Genomic DNA, 16,335 nt, shown 5'->3' with positions numbered 1-16,335 from the left:
CATGACATTACATAAATATTACTAACATTACATATAGGTTACTTACATACATGGCATATTACATAACTTACATTACATGACATATCACATAACATGAAAATACGTTCCAATCCTAGAAGCATTTCATAACATAACTCCATCAAGTTATGTGTACACATGACAACATTCATCACTTTCATGACATATAATACTAGCAGATCAACCATAACTTTTCATAACATAAACAATCAACAGTCAATATAATCCATACATCACATAGTCATATCACATAAAGTATGGTGCATGTAGAGGCCACAGGGCACGCACTATCATACAACACATAATAAGCTAACTCCAACAGTAAGGTCACTTACCTCGATGGCCTTAGCCGAAGTTACTCACAACAAACTAATTCCCAATGGCACTACGTCCTATAAGAACCACATGAAAATTTAGAAACCTTTTATGACATACCTAGCTAAACCTCATGCTATTTATCAAAATAAACCCCAACACACCCCAACACAATCTGTCTTTGACGGTTAGAAAACATACTGACCTCAGATTGTAAAAATGGCAAAAACGGCTTCGGAAGGGCCGAGAACCTAGAAAAATATATTGTGGGTACCGAGTCGCTAAGCCGAGCCAACAACCGAGTTGCCTAGTCGCTGCCGACAAACCGAGCTGCCACAGGGTACACGTGCGAAGCTGAACGCATGCGTTTGTTGGGTTTGTATTGGGCTGAAACGAGCGCGGCCCGCGTTCGTCTATCGGCTGGGCTAGAGACCGAAGTACCTGACCCGATTCCTTCATCTTCCTTACCCGAAAGACCTCAAAAACCCTAACGAAGTTGCACCGCCGCCGACGACGACACAGTCTTCTCCGTTCCGACGACGGTCACGTAGCATCCTCCTTCTTCGATTCCAATGGTCTGCCTTATTCGATGCAGCGCTCCCTACGTCAATGCTTACTTCCACTCGATTCTCCCTCCGGATTAGCAACCCCATCGATTCCAAGAACTCACCGAAAGACCAGCGAACCGACCCATACGATTTCCTTCAAATACTCTCGGTTCCTGTTCTCTTAAACACACTCAGATACAGATGGTGAGTTTGGAGACAAAATCGTTTTTTGAATGAGAAAGAAGTGTTGACATATAAATATAAAGGGTGTCAACGTTGCCATTAAGGTAATAACTTTCTTGTTGAAAATCGTGTACGTTTTTCGACGATAATAAATGCATAGCATAATACCTTTTCATTTTTTGCCGCAAAAATAAAATCTCAGACATAAAATCTAAAAGAAATAAAGTTCGAACCCTTACAAACATCTTCTTCAACCTTAAAACGTTGATGATGCACATGAAGTCGATTTGCATCCTTTGAAACTCGAGTTTTTCCAAGTGATGATGCACCAAAAAATTGATTTTCATCCATTAATTCATCATTTTTAGCCATTAAATCACTTTTATTTGATAATTCAATTAGCTAACCTTTCTAATTTGGCCCCAACTATTTGGAAAACCATCCAATTTGCTTAAGAGGCCAAATTTCCAAATTTACTTCTTTAGGGCTATTTATCTAAAAATACCATTTTTAAGATTACTTTTACAAATTTGGCTTATAACGAAGGTTGCTTCACAAATTGGATTTGATGTGGATTAAATTTACAATTTTACCCTTTTGAGATTATTTTTCCAAAAATAGTCTTTAAGGGCTAGTCTTCCAATACTTCCTTACACTTTATCATTCATAATTATTACAAGTGAGATTTTTCCCAGTTAAAGTTTTTTTTTTTAAATGAAAATTTAGTAATTAAAGATTCCTAGCATAACATCTTTTATTCTGCATTCTTGAAAAATTCATATTTATAAATTAAATGAATTTATTGTTGAGATATGGAGGCGGCCTATTTATACTAAGCAGAAAATAAAATATATGGCAGATATTTCATAAAATTCTAGTAGAGAAGTATATATTACATATTTCATAAAAATTTAGTAAATTTATATTCAGTAAACTGAAATTATATATATATATATATAACACTTGTTTCCCAAATATTCTTTCTTTATTGTTTGTTGTATTGTCCGTTAGTATACATATTCGGAGTAATCAAAAAAACCTTTAATCAATAGTTTTCATTGCATTTTTTCTCTTGTTCTTTGTGTTCATCTTTGATCGAGTGTGTGTTGTTGTGTGATCTTAACATTTATTACTTAATTAAGTAACAATGAAAGATCTTGAACCGTTCTAAAATTTTATTTCCATGTAAAATCGCATTGCATCGAGTCGAATACAAAACCATGCTAATCACAATTACGTTCGTTCTCGATCCATGTATCAATTATTATCTTAAAACATGGGCTAAAAAAAATAATTTACTATTTATTTTAGTCTCTAATTAATTATTTAGACATGTAACTGATGAACGCAACTAGACCAAGACAATTCGAATCGCATGGAGGCAGAGCTCCTGCGACCTTCATGCCTTCGATGCAATTCTTGGCGTCTATCCGAATTCTAAGGCTCCATGGATTTCTCCACAAATTTTCCTTTCCACAACGATTATCAGTTTCTGCCTCAGCGGGAGTTTTCTCCTCATCTCATTTCGATTCCATCTCTTCGCCGTACCGTGATTCTTCTTCTTCTTCTTCTTCTTCTTCTTCGTTGCAATCTCCTGTGCAAACGATTTGTTCATTGGTCGTCGAGTCTTATTTTCGCCAACCCCATCTAAGATTCTCTCCTTTTAAGCTGAATCTTGATATGGATGCTGATTTTTTGACGCACGAGCAAGCCATTTCAGTCGTTGCTTCACTTGCTAGCGAGGAGGGTTCAATGATGGCGTTGAGTTTCTTTTACTGGGCAATTGGATTCCCCAAATTCCGCTATTTCATGCGGCTTTACATAGTTTGTACGATGTTATTGGTTGGGAAATGTAAACAGGAGAGAGCCGATGAAGTGGTGGAGTGTATGATAGGGGTTTTTGCAGAAATAGGGAAGTTGAAGGAGGCTGTGGATATGATCATTGACATGAGAAATCAGGGGCTTGTGTTGACCACCAGAGTAATGAATCGTATAATCATGGTGGCTGCTGAAATGGGGCTGCTCGAATATGCAGGCAACATGTTCGACGAAATGTCTGCAAGAGGTATGGCTCCAAATTCTTGCACTTATAAGTCTATAATTGTTGGTTACTGTAGATATGGCAATGTTTTGGACGTAGATAGGTGGTTAAATGAGATGATGGAGAGAGGTTTTGTTGTTGATAATGCCACATTGACTTTGATTATTAATGCTTTTTGTAAAAAGGGCTTTGTAAGCAGAGCATTTTGGTTGTTTCATAAGGTTAAAAAGATGGGTTTATCACCAAATTTGATAAACTATTCATCTATGATTAGTGGGTTATGCAAGAGGGGTAGTGTTAAGCAAGCATTTGAATTATTGGAAGAAATGGTTAGAAATGGCTGGAAACCCAATGTGTATACCCACACGTCATTAATCGATGGGCTTTGCAAGAAAGGGTGGACTGATAGAGCTTTTAGACTGTTTCTTAAGCTTGTTAGAAGTGATATTTACAAGCCAAATGTGTACACTTACACAGCCATGATAAGTGGGTATTGCAAAGAGGAGAAGTTGAATAGAGCTGAAATGTTGTTTGAAAGAATGAAGGAACAAGGAATGGTTCCAAACACCAACACTTACACTACTCTCATTGATGGGCATTGTAAGGCAGGGAATTTCAGTAGAGCCTATGAATTAATGGAGGTTATGTGTAATGAAGGTTTCTTCCCTAATATATGTACTTACAATGCAATTGTTGATGGTCTCTGTAAAAAAGGGAGAGTTGAAGAGGCTTTCAAATTGCTAAATAAAGGGTGTCGGAATCGAGTCGAAGCCGACGCTGTCACGTACAATATTCTGATATCTGAACAGTGTAAACATGCCGATTTGAATCGAGCCCTTATGTTTTTAACTAAGATGCTTAAAGTTGGTTTCCAGCCTGATGTCCATTTGTATACCACTTTGATCTCTGCCTTCTGCAGGCAGAAAATGATGAACGATAGTGAGAAGTTGTTCGATGAAGTCGTTAAGCTTGGGTTCGTTCCGACAAAGGAAACTTACACATCCATGATTTGTGGCTATTGTAGGGAAAGAAAAATTGACTTAGCAGTCAAGTTTTTCCAGCGGATGAATGTCCATGGTTGTGCACCTGATAGCATTAGTTATGGTGCTTTAATCAGTGGTCTTTGCAAAGAGTCGAGGTTGGACGAGGCTCGACAATTATATGATGTCATGATAGACAATGGGCTGACTCCGTGCGAGGTTACTCGGGTGACCTTAGCTTATGAGTATTGCAAAACAGAAGAGTTTGCTTCAGCCATGGTTATCTTGGAACGGCTCGACAAGAAGCTTTGGATACGCACGGTCCATACGCTAATACGCAAGCTTTGTAGCGAGAAGAAAGTCGGCATGGCAGCTCTCTTCTTTCATAAGTTACTTGATAAGGAAGTGAATGTCGATCGAGTGAGTTTGGCTGCATTCATGACTGCTTGTTGTGAGAGCAACAAATATGCTCTTGTTTCTGATTTGACGGAGAGAATATCAAAAGGTATTGGCTAACCAACTCCTGAACACTTGAATGATACATGATTTTGTTGGACTTAGAAACTCTTGATTTGATTTCTTTTATCATATTTCCTTCGCGATCTATATACTTGAAAAGGTATCTTATTCGATCTTCTAAACTAAAAAAGCATTGTAGTTGATTTTAAAATTAAAAAATAAACGAGGAATATATTGAAAATGGGTCTCGAGCCATGGTGGGGTAAGCTTGGAGGAGGAGAAAAAGAAAATAATGTAGAGAAGATAAGAGAGTAGAAAGAAATTTTAGACGTTTGATGTCTCTCTATGTTTCTGTATACTAAATGATTTTCCTACTTATAACTCGTTTTCGTAAGGGATATATACCATACATGTCAAGTGATTTCTCGTGCTTTAAATGCTTTCTACACTCAAATTTTTTTGCTAACTAAAACAATGGAGTTGGTGGAACAAACACGTCATACTCTTTTTCCCTAATAAAAACAATTTACTGTACATTATTCAAAGATGAATAATTTTCGTTTATATATTAATGGAAAAAAAAATTGAAATTTTTTTTATAAAAGCTAAAGGGGAAAGATATTAATGAAAGTTTTTAATATTAAAGGTATTTTTTAAATAACTATTTAAATATATTATTAAAGTAAATATTAACCATTTATATATATATAAACTAGCTGTTAGATTTATTATTATTTTTTTAATTTAATTTTATTTTGTAGTGGGTAAAGGTATTATTATTTATTTTTTTTTTTATTAATTTAGTAGTTTAAATAATAATAAATAAATAAAGTAAAAAGAAAGCCAAGAAATAGACAAAAGGAAGAGAAAAACGAAAATAAAGGTAATCGACTCCTAGCTTTCTGAATGCTTTCTGCACTCCCGTCGCCTCAAAGAACTCTTCGTCCTCTTCGTCCTCTTCGTCCTCTTCGTCTTTCGAATCACTGTTTTACATCTCTAAGGTGATCCTTAACTCTCTGATTATTCTTATCTTTTCAATTCCTCATGTTTCCAAGATCGTCGTTTTGAACTGAATTCTCTGAATTTGACCTTTTCAATCATTCGCCCGGCGGCTGTCTCTTGTTTGCGTGATTCGATTGTTATCTTCTGAAGTATGATCGCCGATTTAGTGATTAATATCACGTATTTGTTTTGTTGGATTACAGAATTGATTTCTATCTCTTGGTTGATCTGGTCGGTCCATTTTACGTTGATTTCGACTTTCTACTGTGATCATTTCTAGTTTTCTTGTGTTGGATCCGAATGAGATCGACGATAAAAGAAGGAAAATGGACATGAATTTGAAAATTTTGAGTGATTGGTTTGCTCTTGCACAGTTGAGCTGAGAGCAAATGATGATGTCCCTAGGTTTTATGCACTTCGATTTCCATTCTCTCAGTTTACAAATATAATTGTGGAGATTTCCTTCAGGTTTTTCTGCAAAATGGCACGATCTGCCCTAGATGAAATGTCTACAACTGGCGCTTTTGTAAGAACAGCTTCGACATTTCGCAATTTGATTTCACGAGATCAATCTTCCCAATTTCCAGCAGAATCAGGGAGATATCATCTTTACATTTCATATGCTTGTCCTTGGGCTTCCAGATGCCTTGCATATTTGAAGATCAAAGGACTCGAAAAGGCGATCAGTTTCTCGGTAGATATTTTATTTCCATAGCTAAATGAATCCATGTTTTTTTTTACTGAAAAACAATATTGCTCTTCTTTGCCTCAAACTGTTTCTTTCTCAGTCAGTCAAACCAATTTGGGAAAGAACCAAGGACACTGATGATCATAGGGGATGGGTTTTTCCTGGTTCTGATGCAGAGGAGCCTGGGGCTGAACCTGACCATTTGAATGGAGCTAAAAGTGTAAGAGATCTGTATGAACGTGCTAGTTCAAATTACACTGGAAAGTACACAGTTCCTGTAAGTTTCAGCCATGGCTATGAATGTAATTTGAGCTTATAAGTAGATGTTTTAATGTTATGCAGTCCTCTTAGTGTGTTCTTCATGACAGGTTCTATGGGACAAGAAACTGAAAACCATTGTTAACAATGAGAGCTCAGAGATAATTCGTATGCTTAATACTGAATTCAATGATATAGCAGAGAATCCAGCTCTAGATCTGTATCCTTCTCACTTGCAAGCCCAAATTGACGAGACTAATGGATGGATATACGATGCCATTAACAATGGTGTCTATAAGTGTGGTTTTGCAAGGATGCAACAGCCTTATGACCAGGTAAGCAATTCAGTATAGCAGCTGACAATTTAGAGTGTAAAAATAAAATCTGATTTTCTGTAAACCCAAACCCAATCAATCTGACCGAAGGGGTAGATTGTGAAATCCCACATCGGTTGGAGAGGAGAACAAAGCATTCTTTATAAGGCTGGACCCCAAAAGGGGGCGGATTGTGAGATCCCAGATCAGTTGGAGAGGAAAACAAAGCATTCTTTATAAGGGTGTAGAAACCTCTCCCTTCCAGACACGTTTTTAAAACCTTGAGAGGAAGCCCGAAAGGGAATGTCCAAAGAGGATAGTATCTACTAGTGGTGGGCTTGGTGTGTTACAAATTGTATCAGAGCCAGAAATCGGGCGATGTGCACGCGAGGAAGTTGAGCCCCGAAGGGGAGTGGACACGAGGCGGTGTGTCAGCAAGGACGTTGGGCCCCAAAAGGGTGGATTTGGGGGGTCCTACACCGATTGGAGAAGGGAATGAGTGCCAGTGAGGACGCTGGACCCTCGAATGGGGTGGATTATGAGATCCCACGTCGATTGGAGAGGAGAACGAAACATTCTTTCCAAGGGTGTGGAAACCTCTCCCTAGCCGATGTGTTTTAAAAACCTTAAGGGGAAGTCCGAAAGGAAAAGCCCAAAAAAGACAATATCTGCTAGTAGTGGGCGTTAGATTGTACCATTTAAATAATTTGTGATTGAATTGATCCAACGCAAATATATTAATTTTTCTTATGATAGTTACTTATGCATTTCTTGTAGATACTTTTGTACTCCGAAACATTCCCAACGATTCGTTGATTCAAGTTTTATTTTAGTTATAATGAGTTAGATCGAGCAGCTACTTGGAACCATTTAAGTTGGTCGAATTTACAAGTCAAATACTTATTTTGAATTGAAAATCTCCCCTGATTGAATCCAACCCGGAGGATGAACACCCTTACTAAAATCCACAAACTGAAGATATAGATACTGATGAAACATCCTTCTACAGGCTGTGAAAGAGTTGTATGAAGCTCTGGACAGATGTGAGGACATACTTTCCAAGCAACGTTACCTCTGTGGGAACACACTGTCCGAAGCAGATGTTCGGCTGTTTGTCACCATCATAAGATTCGACGAGGTACTGACATCAACCGAACCTGTTAAGAACGTTTTTAATTTTTCGACTTCACTGATCGATATTTCTTTCTTTTTTGTTTAGGTTTATGCAGTTCACTTCAAATGTAATAAGAAACTGCTACGAGAGTATCCAAATCTGTTCAATTACACCAAGGATATATACCAAACTAAAGGGGTAAGCAGCTCTGTTCATATGGAACACATAAAGAAGCATTATTATGGAAGCCATCCTCAAATCAATCCATTTGGCATCATTCCTCTTGGCCCCAATATTGATTATACTTCTCCTCATGATAGGCATAGATTTTCCTCATAGTTTTGCATTGTAAATGCTATATCTGTCACAAAAAATTTGTGTGCTTGTATTTTATGGTAGAGATTAAACATAAAAGATAGGTTCGTTTCAAGTTCTGCGTTTTTTGATAATACGACATCACACGTAAGACGAAAGGTTTGAGCTTACAATCTCGTAGAAGTAGAAATGGTTTAGCCACTACGAGATTTGTTGTGTCTGTGTTTGTTACTTTGTAACCTGGTTTCTGTCTAAGTTGAACTTATTTGAAATTCAATAAAATTACATTTGAATTGTTGTCGATGCATATTCGTGAATTGTGTTTTTAATATGCTACTAACATATAGCACAAATAATTTTAAAAATAGAAATAAATTTTGTTGAATGACATAATGGTACTCTATGTCCAGAATTCAAAATCTAGATTTACTTCATGTTCAGGATTCAGAATCTCTAGATTTACTCCATGTCCAGGATTCGAGACTAATTCTAACCCAGAAATTAAGAACAAACTTTAATTTAATTTGTAAGTTAGCGTCGAATTGCAGCAACAACTCAACTTCTGATCGATTTACATCTATAATTACGTCAATTACATTATTATGAACATCAAAAGAACATTATTGCGATCTACAAAATCTCAATTCAAAAAGCTTCGCCGATTCCCATTCAATCTCCCACGGCGTTCAATTCAGGGATCTAGAATGATTTCACAATTGGAGAGAAGAGAGACATAAAGAGAACGAAAACTTAGCTTCCTCGCATTGCGATCTCTTCAGAGCGGTTCCGCCGCTGGAGCAGAGAGTTCGCACCGCCTCCGCCTCGTTAGGGCACACCGTCGCCACCAAGCACTCCGCAAAAGATCGGTTCAGGTGCCAGCAGCCCGACCGCCGCGCCGGACCTTCTGGTAGTCGCTTGTGACAATCTCGGAGAGCCTGCTCCAGCCGCTCGCAGCCGCCGTCACCGCCGATCGGAGCTTTGCCGGTTGGTACCATCTCTCTTTCCCTTTGTAGGGCCCCACACCATTAGAAAGGGAAGAGAAAAGGTTTCTGCAAAATTAGTTAGGGTATAAAATGAGCCCTCCTTTTCAGGAAAAATCAAATATGTCCACAAATTTACTAAATTACCCCTGATTTATTTATTTATTTATAATTTAGCTATTAATATTTTAAATACTAATTTTATATTTTAAGTCCATTCAACTATATTTAAGTTGAGGATGAATTAAAAATTTTTAAAGATTATTAATCAAATTAAAAGTTAACTAAAATATTAAAGATGGTTTGATACATTTATCGTTTATAAAGCCAAAGTTTCAATGATCGGGTCTGTATTTTTTAGCTTTGTTCGAGTGTGAGAAAATTTAAAATCTCGAAATTTTTTAATTTGGATTTCTAATTAAAAAACACGTATAGAACAACACATTTAAGTTTGAAAATATAGACATCCATCAATGTTGATATCGAGGTTGGCATCGACCCCGACATCGACATCTCATCTCGACATTTTAAATTCTTCAGCTTTATTTGACATGTGAACGACAATTAATAAAAACAAATTGTCCAATTACAAAGTACCAAAGAGATATACCTTAATTAATTAATATGGTTTCTCTTTTCATTTATTTTTAAAAATACAAAACAATAAACTTAAATTACAAGTTTAGTTTCTAAACGGTGTGTTCATCGAGGGTAAAACATGACTTTTACGACACAAAATTCAAACTTGTTTATGAAATATCCATGAGTTCAGTAAAATGTTGACCGGGTCAAAATCGTATTCAAACATAAATTAGACAGACGTTGTAAGACTAAAGGTTTAGAATTTACGAGCTAATTTGATTTGTGGAGTGTGGTTGCTGCTGCAAAGCTGAGACAATTTAGACCAGACGTGCATGGTGTAAATGTGTGAAAACAACTTCTATAGAGAGAAAAGACCGCATTGACTTCCATTTCATATATCTCGTATTTTCTTGTTACATTAAAAGCTAATCAAGAGTAATTAAAGGACGAGTTCACATCTTAAACATGAATCTAATATCAAATAAGCTTGGGAGAGGTAAGGAGGATTATATTGTGTAACAGTCTAAGCCTACTTTTAGTGTTGATATTGTCCTCTTAGGGATTTCTCTTTCGGGATTCCTCTCAAGATTTTTTTAACGTGTCTACTAGAGAGAAGTTTCCACACTCTTATATGGAATAATTTGTTCTCCTCTGCAATCAAACATTTGTTTCAGAGATGTGAAAACTATTTCAGAGTAATTGAAGCACGAACAAGTTCAAATTAAGTAATTTTAAACTTGAATTTAGTACCAATGAAATTAGATAGAATTAACAAAATGATTTATATGGACTTCCATTTCACGAATCTTCGGAGAGACATGAAAACTGTTCAAGAGAAATTGAAGCACGTGTTCAGTTTCTGACGTCTTAAACTTGAATTTTAGTATCAAATAAGCTCAAGAGGTTTATGTACGATATTGACTTCGATTTCATATGTCTCACGCTTTCTCTAGAGACGTGAAAACTATTCAAGGACCATTAAAACACGGGTTCAGGTTTAGGTTTAGGTTCATACATCTTAAAGGATTTAGTAGCAAAGAAGCAAGATTCGGCTGGAAATCATCCACTGAAACAAATAGCTTAACTACCTTTTCAAATACACATTTGAATCCACCAAACCCACCTACCAATATAACTCAAATTCACCGCTAGCAGACATGTTGTTCTTTTTGGACTTTTTTTTTCGAGTTTTTCCTCAAAATTTTTAAAACGGATCTGCTAGGAAGAGGTTTCCACACCAATGCTTCGTTTTCCTCTCCAACCGACGTGAAATCTCACATAAAGTATAAACAAAGGATTAACGTATAAAACTAGGTTTATAAATGGAACATGATGTGTACCTGAAATGAAGAAAGTGTTGTAAATGGAAACCCTAAGCTGATGAATTTGTTGGTGAATGAGTGATTGAAGCTGCAAGATGATCTGAACTCATAACAACCCCTTTCCTTCAGATCATGCTGGCAGCTTCAGCCTCTCAAACCAACATAGTAATCCCCGAAATCTCAAACATCGAACACAGACAGACACACAGACAGACAGAGAGAGAGAGAGAGAGAGATTTGTATGGACAACAGTGGAGTTTCAGATCCAAAAGGCCAACCCTTTCAAGGATTTTGAGAGAGACACAGAAATGAATGGTCTGTGTTTTTGGTCCTTTTACACCTATTCATACCTTTATTACCCTTTTTTTTTTTTTTCTCGGGTATCGAAAGTTTGAATCTTCATTCTTATGTTTATTCTTTTGTTATCGACGTTATTAATTGTATTAGAGGTTGATAGGTTAGGTTCGAAAAATCTTTTGCACCAACCCAAAATTTCGAGTTGGTTGAGTTAATAATCCAACCAACCCGAATAGAGTTTACAACCCAACCTTCTATTTCCAGTTTTAGTTAGGTTGGATTGTTGGGTTTTTTTTAATCTTTTTAATTATTTAAAAATATCATACTTATTTACCTTATAAGTTACATTTATAACTAAAATATAATAAAATCGAGATATCTAACCTTCACAAGTCACAAATATATCAACATGTCAAATATTTTTAATCTTCATATTAAAAGTAGGGTAGGGTTGTTGTCACCCTCATTTTAAGTTAGTCAAATTGACTAGACCAGCTAACCCGACTTGAATTTTCGATTTTTAAAAAATTCAATAAAACCCATATCGAAAAAAATCTAACCCAACCCAATATTTATGGTTCAATAGACTGGGTTAATTGGGTTATCGGGTCATATGAACGCCCTAAAAAACCCATTTTCTTTATATATATATATATATATATATATATATATATATATATAAACATAAAAAAATAATAGACCATTCATCAACAATTAATGTTTTCTAGTTATTACTCAAAATAATACACATTATAAATCCTCCTCAACGACCTTACTATTTCAATATATTTATGAAGAAATATTTAGAGTATTATAAAGATTTGTCTTTATTTCATTAACTCCATCCATAATTTTGACATAATTGTATCCATTTTTGGTGGGAGAGCTTATTATAAAGATTTATTTTGATATCAATCAATTAATTTATGATGGGGGCATCAATCCCTAAATAAAAATAAACATTATAACATAATGTAATTAAAAATATTGAAGATTATATTATACAAAAATAATAATAATAATTAGAATGGGGATTGGCATGTGCATAGGGCAGGTGCCCTAAACTTTGTCCTTAGCGTTGGAGGTTCCTCTGTCTTTCTAGGGCACTGCCCTTAATTTGGTTGAGAAATGCAATGGTGTTGAAGGACCACAATGCAATTAATTTTATTCGTTTCTAAGTTATCAAATTCATTAAATTTGATTGCATTGTCACATGGTTTTGCTTTTTTTTTTTTTAACTTTATCTCTTTAGAGTTTTTGTATGATGTTGATTCCATTAAGGGAAAGGTCCATGTGTGGTTGTGAATGTTTTTTTTTAACTAATCCATTGTCTTATTTATCTATGTCATTAAGTTTAAATTACTAAATTATGTTTTACTCGTTTGAAACGTTTTCTCTTTGTTTTTATTTGGTATTAAACTCTAATTGTGATATCACACACCTACTGATCAAGATCGTTACTTAAATACGAGACTTCGAGTACCCTTTAAAAATAACCTTTGGAAGAACATACATGTAAACAAAGAAAACTAATAAGACAATCAATTTCAATCCCATAACATGTAATAACCTAAATAAGAAAAAAAGAAAAAAAAATGAAAGTTGAGACGTTGAGAAAATGGGGAGTTGGACTCTACGGTAAAAGGGAGGTTCATTGGTCTTCCTTTCATCCCACTCGAGCGGTTCAAAGCCAGTCAGAGAACACATTTTCTCACGATTCCAAGTCGACATTTCGACTTATCCAACTTGGGTCTAATACGCTTGGACCCTTCTCAACTAATTTCAACTCTTCGAAAATATTTAAAGCTTAGTATGACTACCTTTTAACTAATGCAAGTGAGTTAATTTCCATATTATAATTCTGATTTATGATGGTGAAACTATTAAGTAAAATTAAATTTTAGAGAACAGCCCTAAGCTAGCATTAAAGAGTCGTAGTAGCTTCGACCTAGGTCAACTAAGTAAGTGACTCTACTATCAGTTTGGTTGGAAGAATTGTTTTATATATGATAACACGTGCTTAATGGCCCTGCACGTGTCATATGTGTGATATGCTTGATATGTGATGTTATGATATGAATCGTCATATGATATGCCAAATAACATTATGGTATAAATGAAATGTCATGTTATGTTACGATAACTTATGCTATGTTATGATATGTCGTGATGTACTATGATATGTTATGTTAGGACATGATAGACTATGTCATGTTATGATATGTTTTGAAAGAAGGAAATTTATGATGCAAAATCCCTATGCCATGATTTGAAATTTATGTTATAAATGAAATGATTTTATAAGAGTTTATGTACGTATATTGCCGAGTGTACTATGTGAGGAAAGAATAGGGTTGTCTTGCATGATTTATTACAATGGAAAATATGAGGTCCCTCATGTATAATTGTATGTCCACGTGCATCAAGATACTTCCGCTGTATAATGGGTACAGATGCGTACACTATGAGATTGAAATGATCATCATGTTTATCATGAGGCAACGACGATCACTATTCCCTCCGGATGTCCAGCAATAGCCCAGAGAAGGTAGCCCAACCATCAAGTCTAGTGGGTATACGAGCCTGCCAGGTGGGCCCATACTCGCACACGTGGGTTGTGTGTAGAGAAGTACTACACATCCAATTTACCCTAACTGGAAAGTCGTCTAAGAGGAGACGGTTTTAAATGATAGGTCCCATCATTCTATATGTGTTTGCATTCCCCGACCCCAATACTGTGGTCACTTACTAAGTATTTCTTAAAATACTCAAGGCTTATGTTATTCTTATATTTATGGTAAATTCAAGGCCAGCAGCGTTGCGTTGTAATGAAAACCATGAAACTTGTGTTAGGATAGTTGCATTTTGTTTATTTTATAGCTCTTAGATTAGATTCAGGCTTCATTTTTATCTTTTGTTTTATTTATTTATATTTCTCATTGTTTATTTTGAGTTTTGTTTTAAGGATTTTATTGCTATGGTTTTATAAATTATTTTAAATAAATATTTTTTTTTTGCATAAAAAAGTCACGTCATGCATGTGGTAACGACTCTAAATAGAAAAATAGGGTCGTTACATAACAAAGAGTTTTCTTAACACAAAATATATTAAAGAGTTTTTCGGTCGAGATCAGATATGTCATGACCTAATTTCTAAATTGTATGGAAGTGCGACGTGGACTGACATGAAAAAGTTACGAAAATGTAGTAAAACTCGTCCCTCTCCAGACAAGTCTAAAGATTGTGAATCAATCAGACAACCTACATCATTTTCCACACATAATATAAACCTTTAAATACCAAACCTGATATACTATCCTAGATAGACCGCTAGGTCATGTGATTGGTACTAACAATATGAATTTGATAAAATATATGTCTAGGTTTCGAAATTTGGATTTGACGTCTATCAACACTGCATTCTCCTACATCCCCTGTGACATAGTCAAATCTGACATCCTGCTATTAAGAGTAGGGCATCTTACCAATTGAGATGAGAAAAACGTGAGATCATGATGTATCGAATAGGTGGGAGGTCTAGGATAACTTAGGGCTGTCATATTAAACTTGGGGTCATGGTTGTGCATTGCCTAAAGTTCAACCAATTTGACTTGGGTATACTCTTAGCGTTAATGCATAGGTCGTAAGTTCATCGTTCTATCTCTAGAAGGCCTGTCATCCCATTTGACTTGGCTATACTCTTGGGTAAACGATGGTGGTATAAGTTCTTTAGGTGTCCGGTGCTCTGTAAGCCCAAAGATGGTATGTTCGATACCTAGAAAATCGAAGCCTTGTTCTTGAGTTTTAGTGCAACTTCTAAAATTCAAGGCATGGTTGAATAGCTCTTTACTTTTCCTTTACCCACACAATAGCGTTGTTGGATGGTCTCGTGGTAGTTCCTTATAGGTCCTAGGTCTACTCTCACGTGACATGGGGTTGGAATTACACAATTTTGGAGAAAATATTCTCTAGACACGATGTACTCAAGGAAAGTCAAAACTCACATTAGTATTTGGTAAACAACTTATGAGCCCCTAACATTGATAGTACCTTCCTTAGGTGGTACCTGTGCTCTTATTCGGTCTTAGAGTAGATTAGTATATTATTAATGAAGACAATCACGAACATGTCAAAGAAATCCTTGAATACCCAGAGTCTGAGACGTTGGTCAGATCGAAGGACATGATCGTGAACTCGTAATGTCCATATTGACTCCTAAATGTCCCGTTAGGTATGTCCTATTTCTTGATCCTTAGTTGATGGTAGCCTTATCTAAAACTTTGAAATGATGGTGTCAATTGTTGGTTGGAATATATAATCAAAATTGACAATAAACCTCTTTTTGTTTGTTGTTTGTGTTTAATCAAAGGAGATTATTATGATGTTTGCCATGATCAAATGTTTAGGCATCATTATTAAGCCTAACTTATAATTATAATAACATCATTAACATAGGAAACATATCACATTATTTGGTTCACTAAAGTCATAAAACTCCATTAATGGATGTACTTCACCTCGTTAATATCCATGCTTTGCTTCAATCTCATAAAATTTCTTTCTAGGGCATTTAGGGTTTAAAAATGTAGTACATGGGTTGAATATTTAAAACAATAGGTAGCCCCACTGTTAAGGTCAAAAAATGCAATCACATGTAATCATGGTAGGACCTTTCTTTTCATAAAAATATTATGGTCTTCAATTCTATTTTTTAGTATGGGGTTGGATGTGTCGTACGTCTCTACACACAGCTCACACATGAGTACATGGACCCACTAGGTGGGCTTGCATACATACCCCCAATTTGCCCTTAAGCTAATATCTTGCCGATGAAAAAGAGTTTGCATAATATCATGGTGTACATAGATATCATAAGTATATGTCATGATTAACATACATGACTTTCTAATGTCTCATAG

At 35.6% G+C, this 16,335-nt stretch overlaps 3 protein-coding genes across 3 annotated transcripts; 2 read left to right on the top strand and 1 right to left on the bottom strand.

Annotated features, from left to right (window-relative positions):
* Positions 1-2,416: 2,416 nt before the first annotated feature.
* Positions 2,417-4,677, top strand: LOC111456781 (pentatricopeptide repeat-containing protein At4g19890). The gene has a single exon (XM_023098773.1). It carries the CDS (start codon positions 2,466-2,468, stop codon positions 4,599-4,601), a length of 2,136 nt encoding a protein of 711 aa, XP_022954541.1. The 5' UTR covers positions 2,417-2,465; the 3' UTR covers positions 4,602-4,677.
* A 722-nt stretch (positions 4,678-5,399) lies between these two features.
* LOC111457239 (glutathionyl-hydroquinone reductase YqjG-like) lies at positions 5,400-8,539 on the top strand. The gene is made up of 6 exons (XM_023099433.1): positions 5,400-5,545; positions 6,015-6,240; positions 6,335-6,511; positions 6,603-6,827; positions 7,816-7,944; positions 8,026-8,539. The coding sequence occupies exons 1-6, from the start codon at positions 5,451-5,453 to the stop codon at positions 8,257-8,259; spliced, it is 1,086 nt and encodes a 361-aa protein (XP_022955201.1). The 5' UTR covers positions 5,400-5,450; the 3' UTR covers positions 8,260-8,539.
* A 238-nt stretch (positions 8,540-8,777) lies between these two features.
* LOC111457119 lies at positions 8,778-11,375 on the bottom strand. Its single transcript, XM_023099273.1, has 2 exons — positions 11,138-11,375; positions 8,778-9,284 (listed from the first exon to the last, which is right to left on the bottom strand). Exon 2 carries the CDS (start codon positions 9,228-9,230, stop codon positions 8,946-8,948), a length of 285 nt encoding a protein of 94 aa, XP_022955041.1. The 5' UTR covers positions 9,231-9,284; positions 11,138-11,375; the 3' UTR covers positions 8,778-8,945.
* Positions 11,376-16,335: the final 4,960 nt, after the last annotated feature.

Source organism: Cucurbita moschata, unplaced genomic scaffold (genome assembly GCF_002738365.1).
Source record: "Cucurbita moschata cultivar Rifu unplaced genomic scaffold, Cmos_1.0 Cmo_Scf00019, whole genome shotgun sequence".
NCBI lineage: Eukaryota > Viridiplantae > Streptophyta > Magnoliopsida > Cucurbitales > Cucurbitaceae > Cucurbita > Cucurbita moschata.
The sequence above is the reverse complement of the archived record's forward strand: the minus strand, read 5'-3'. Positions and strand labels throughout refer to the sequence as shown.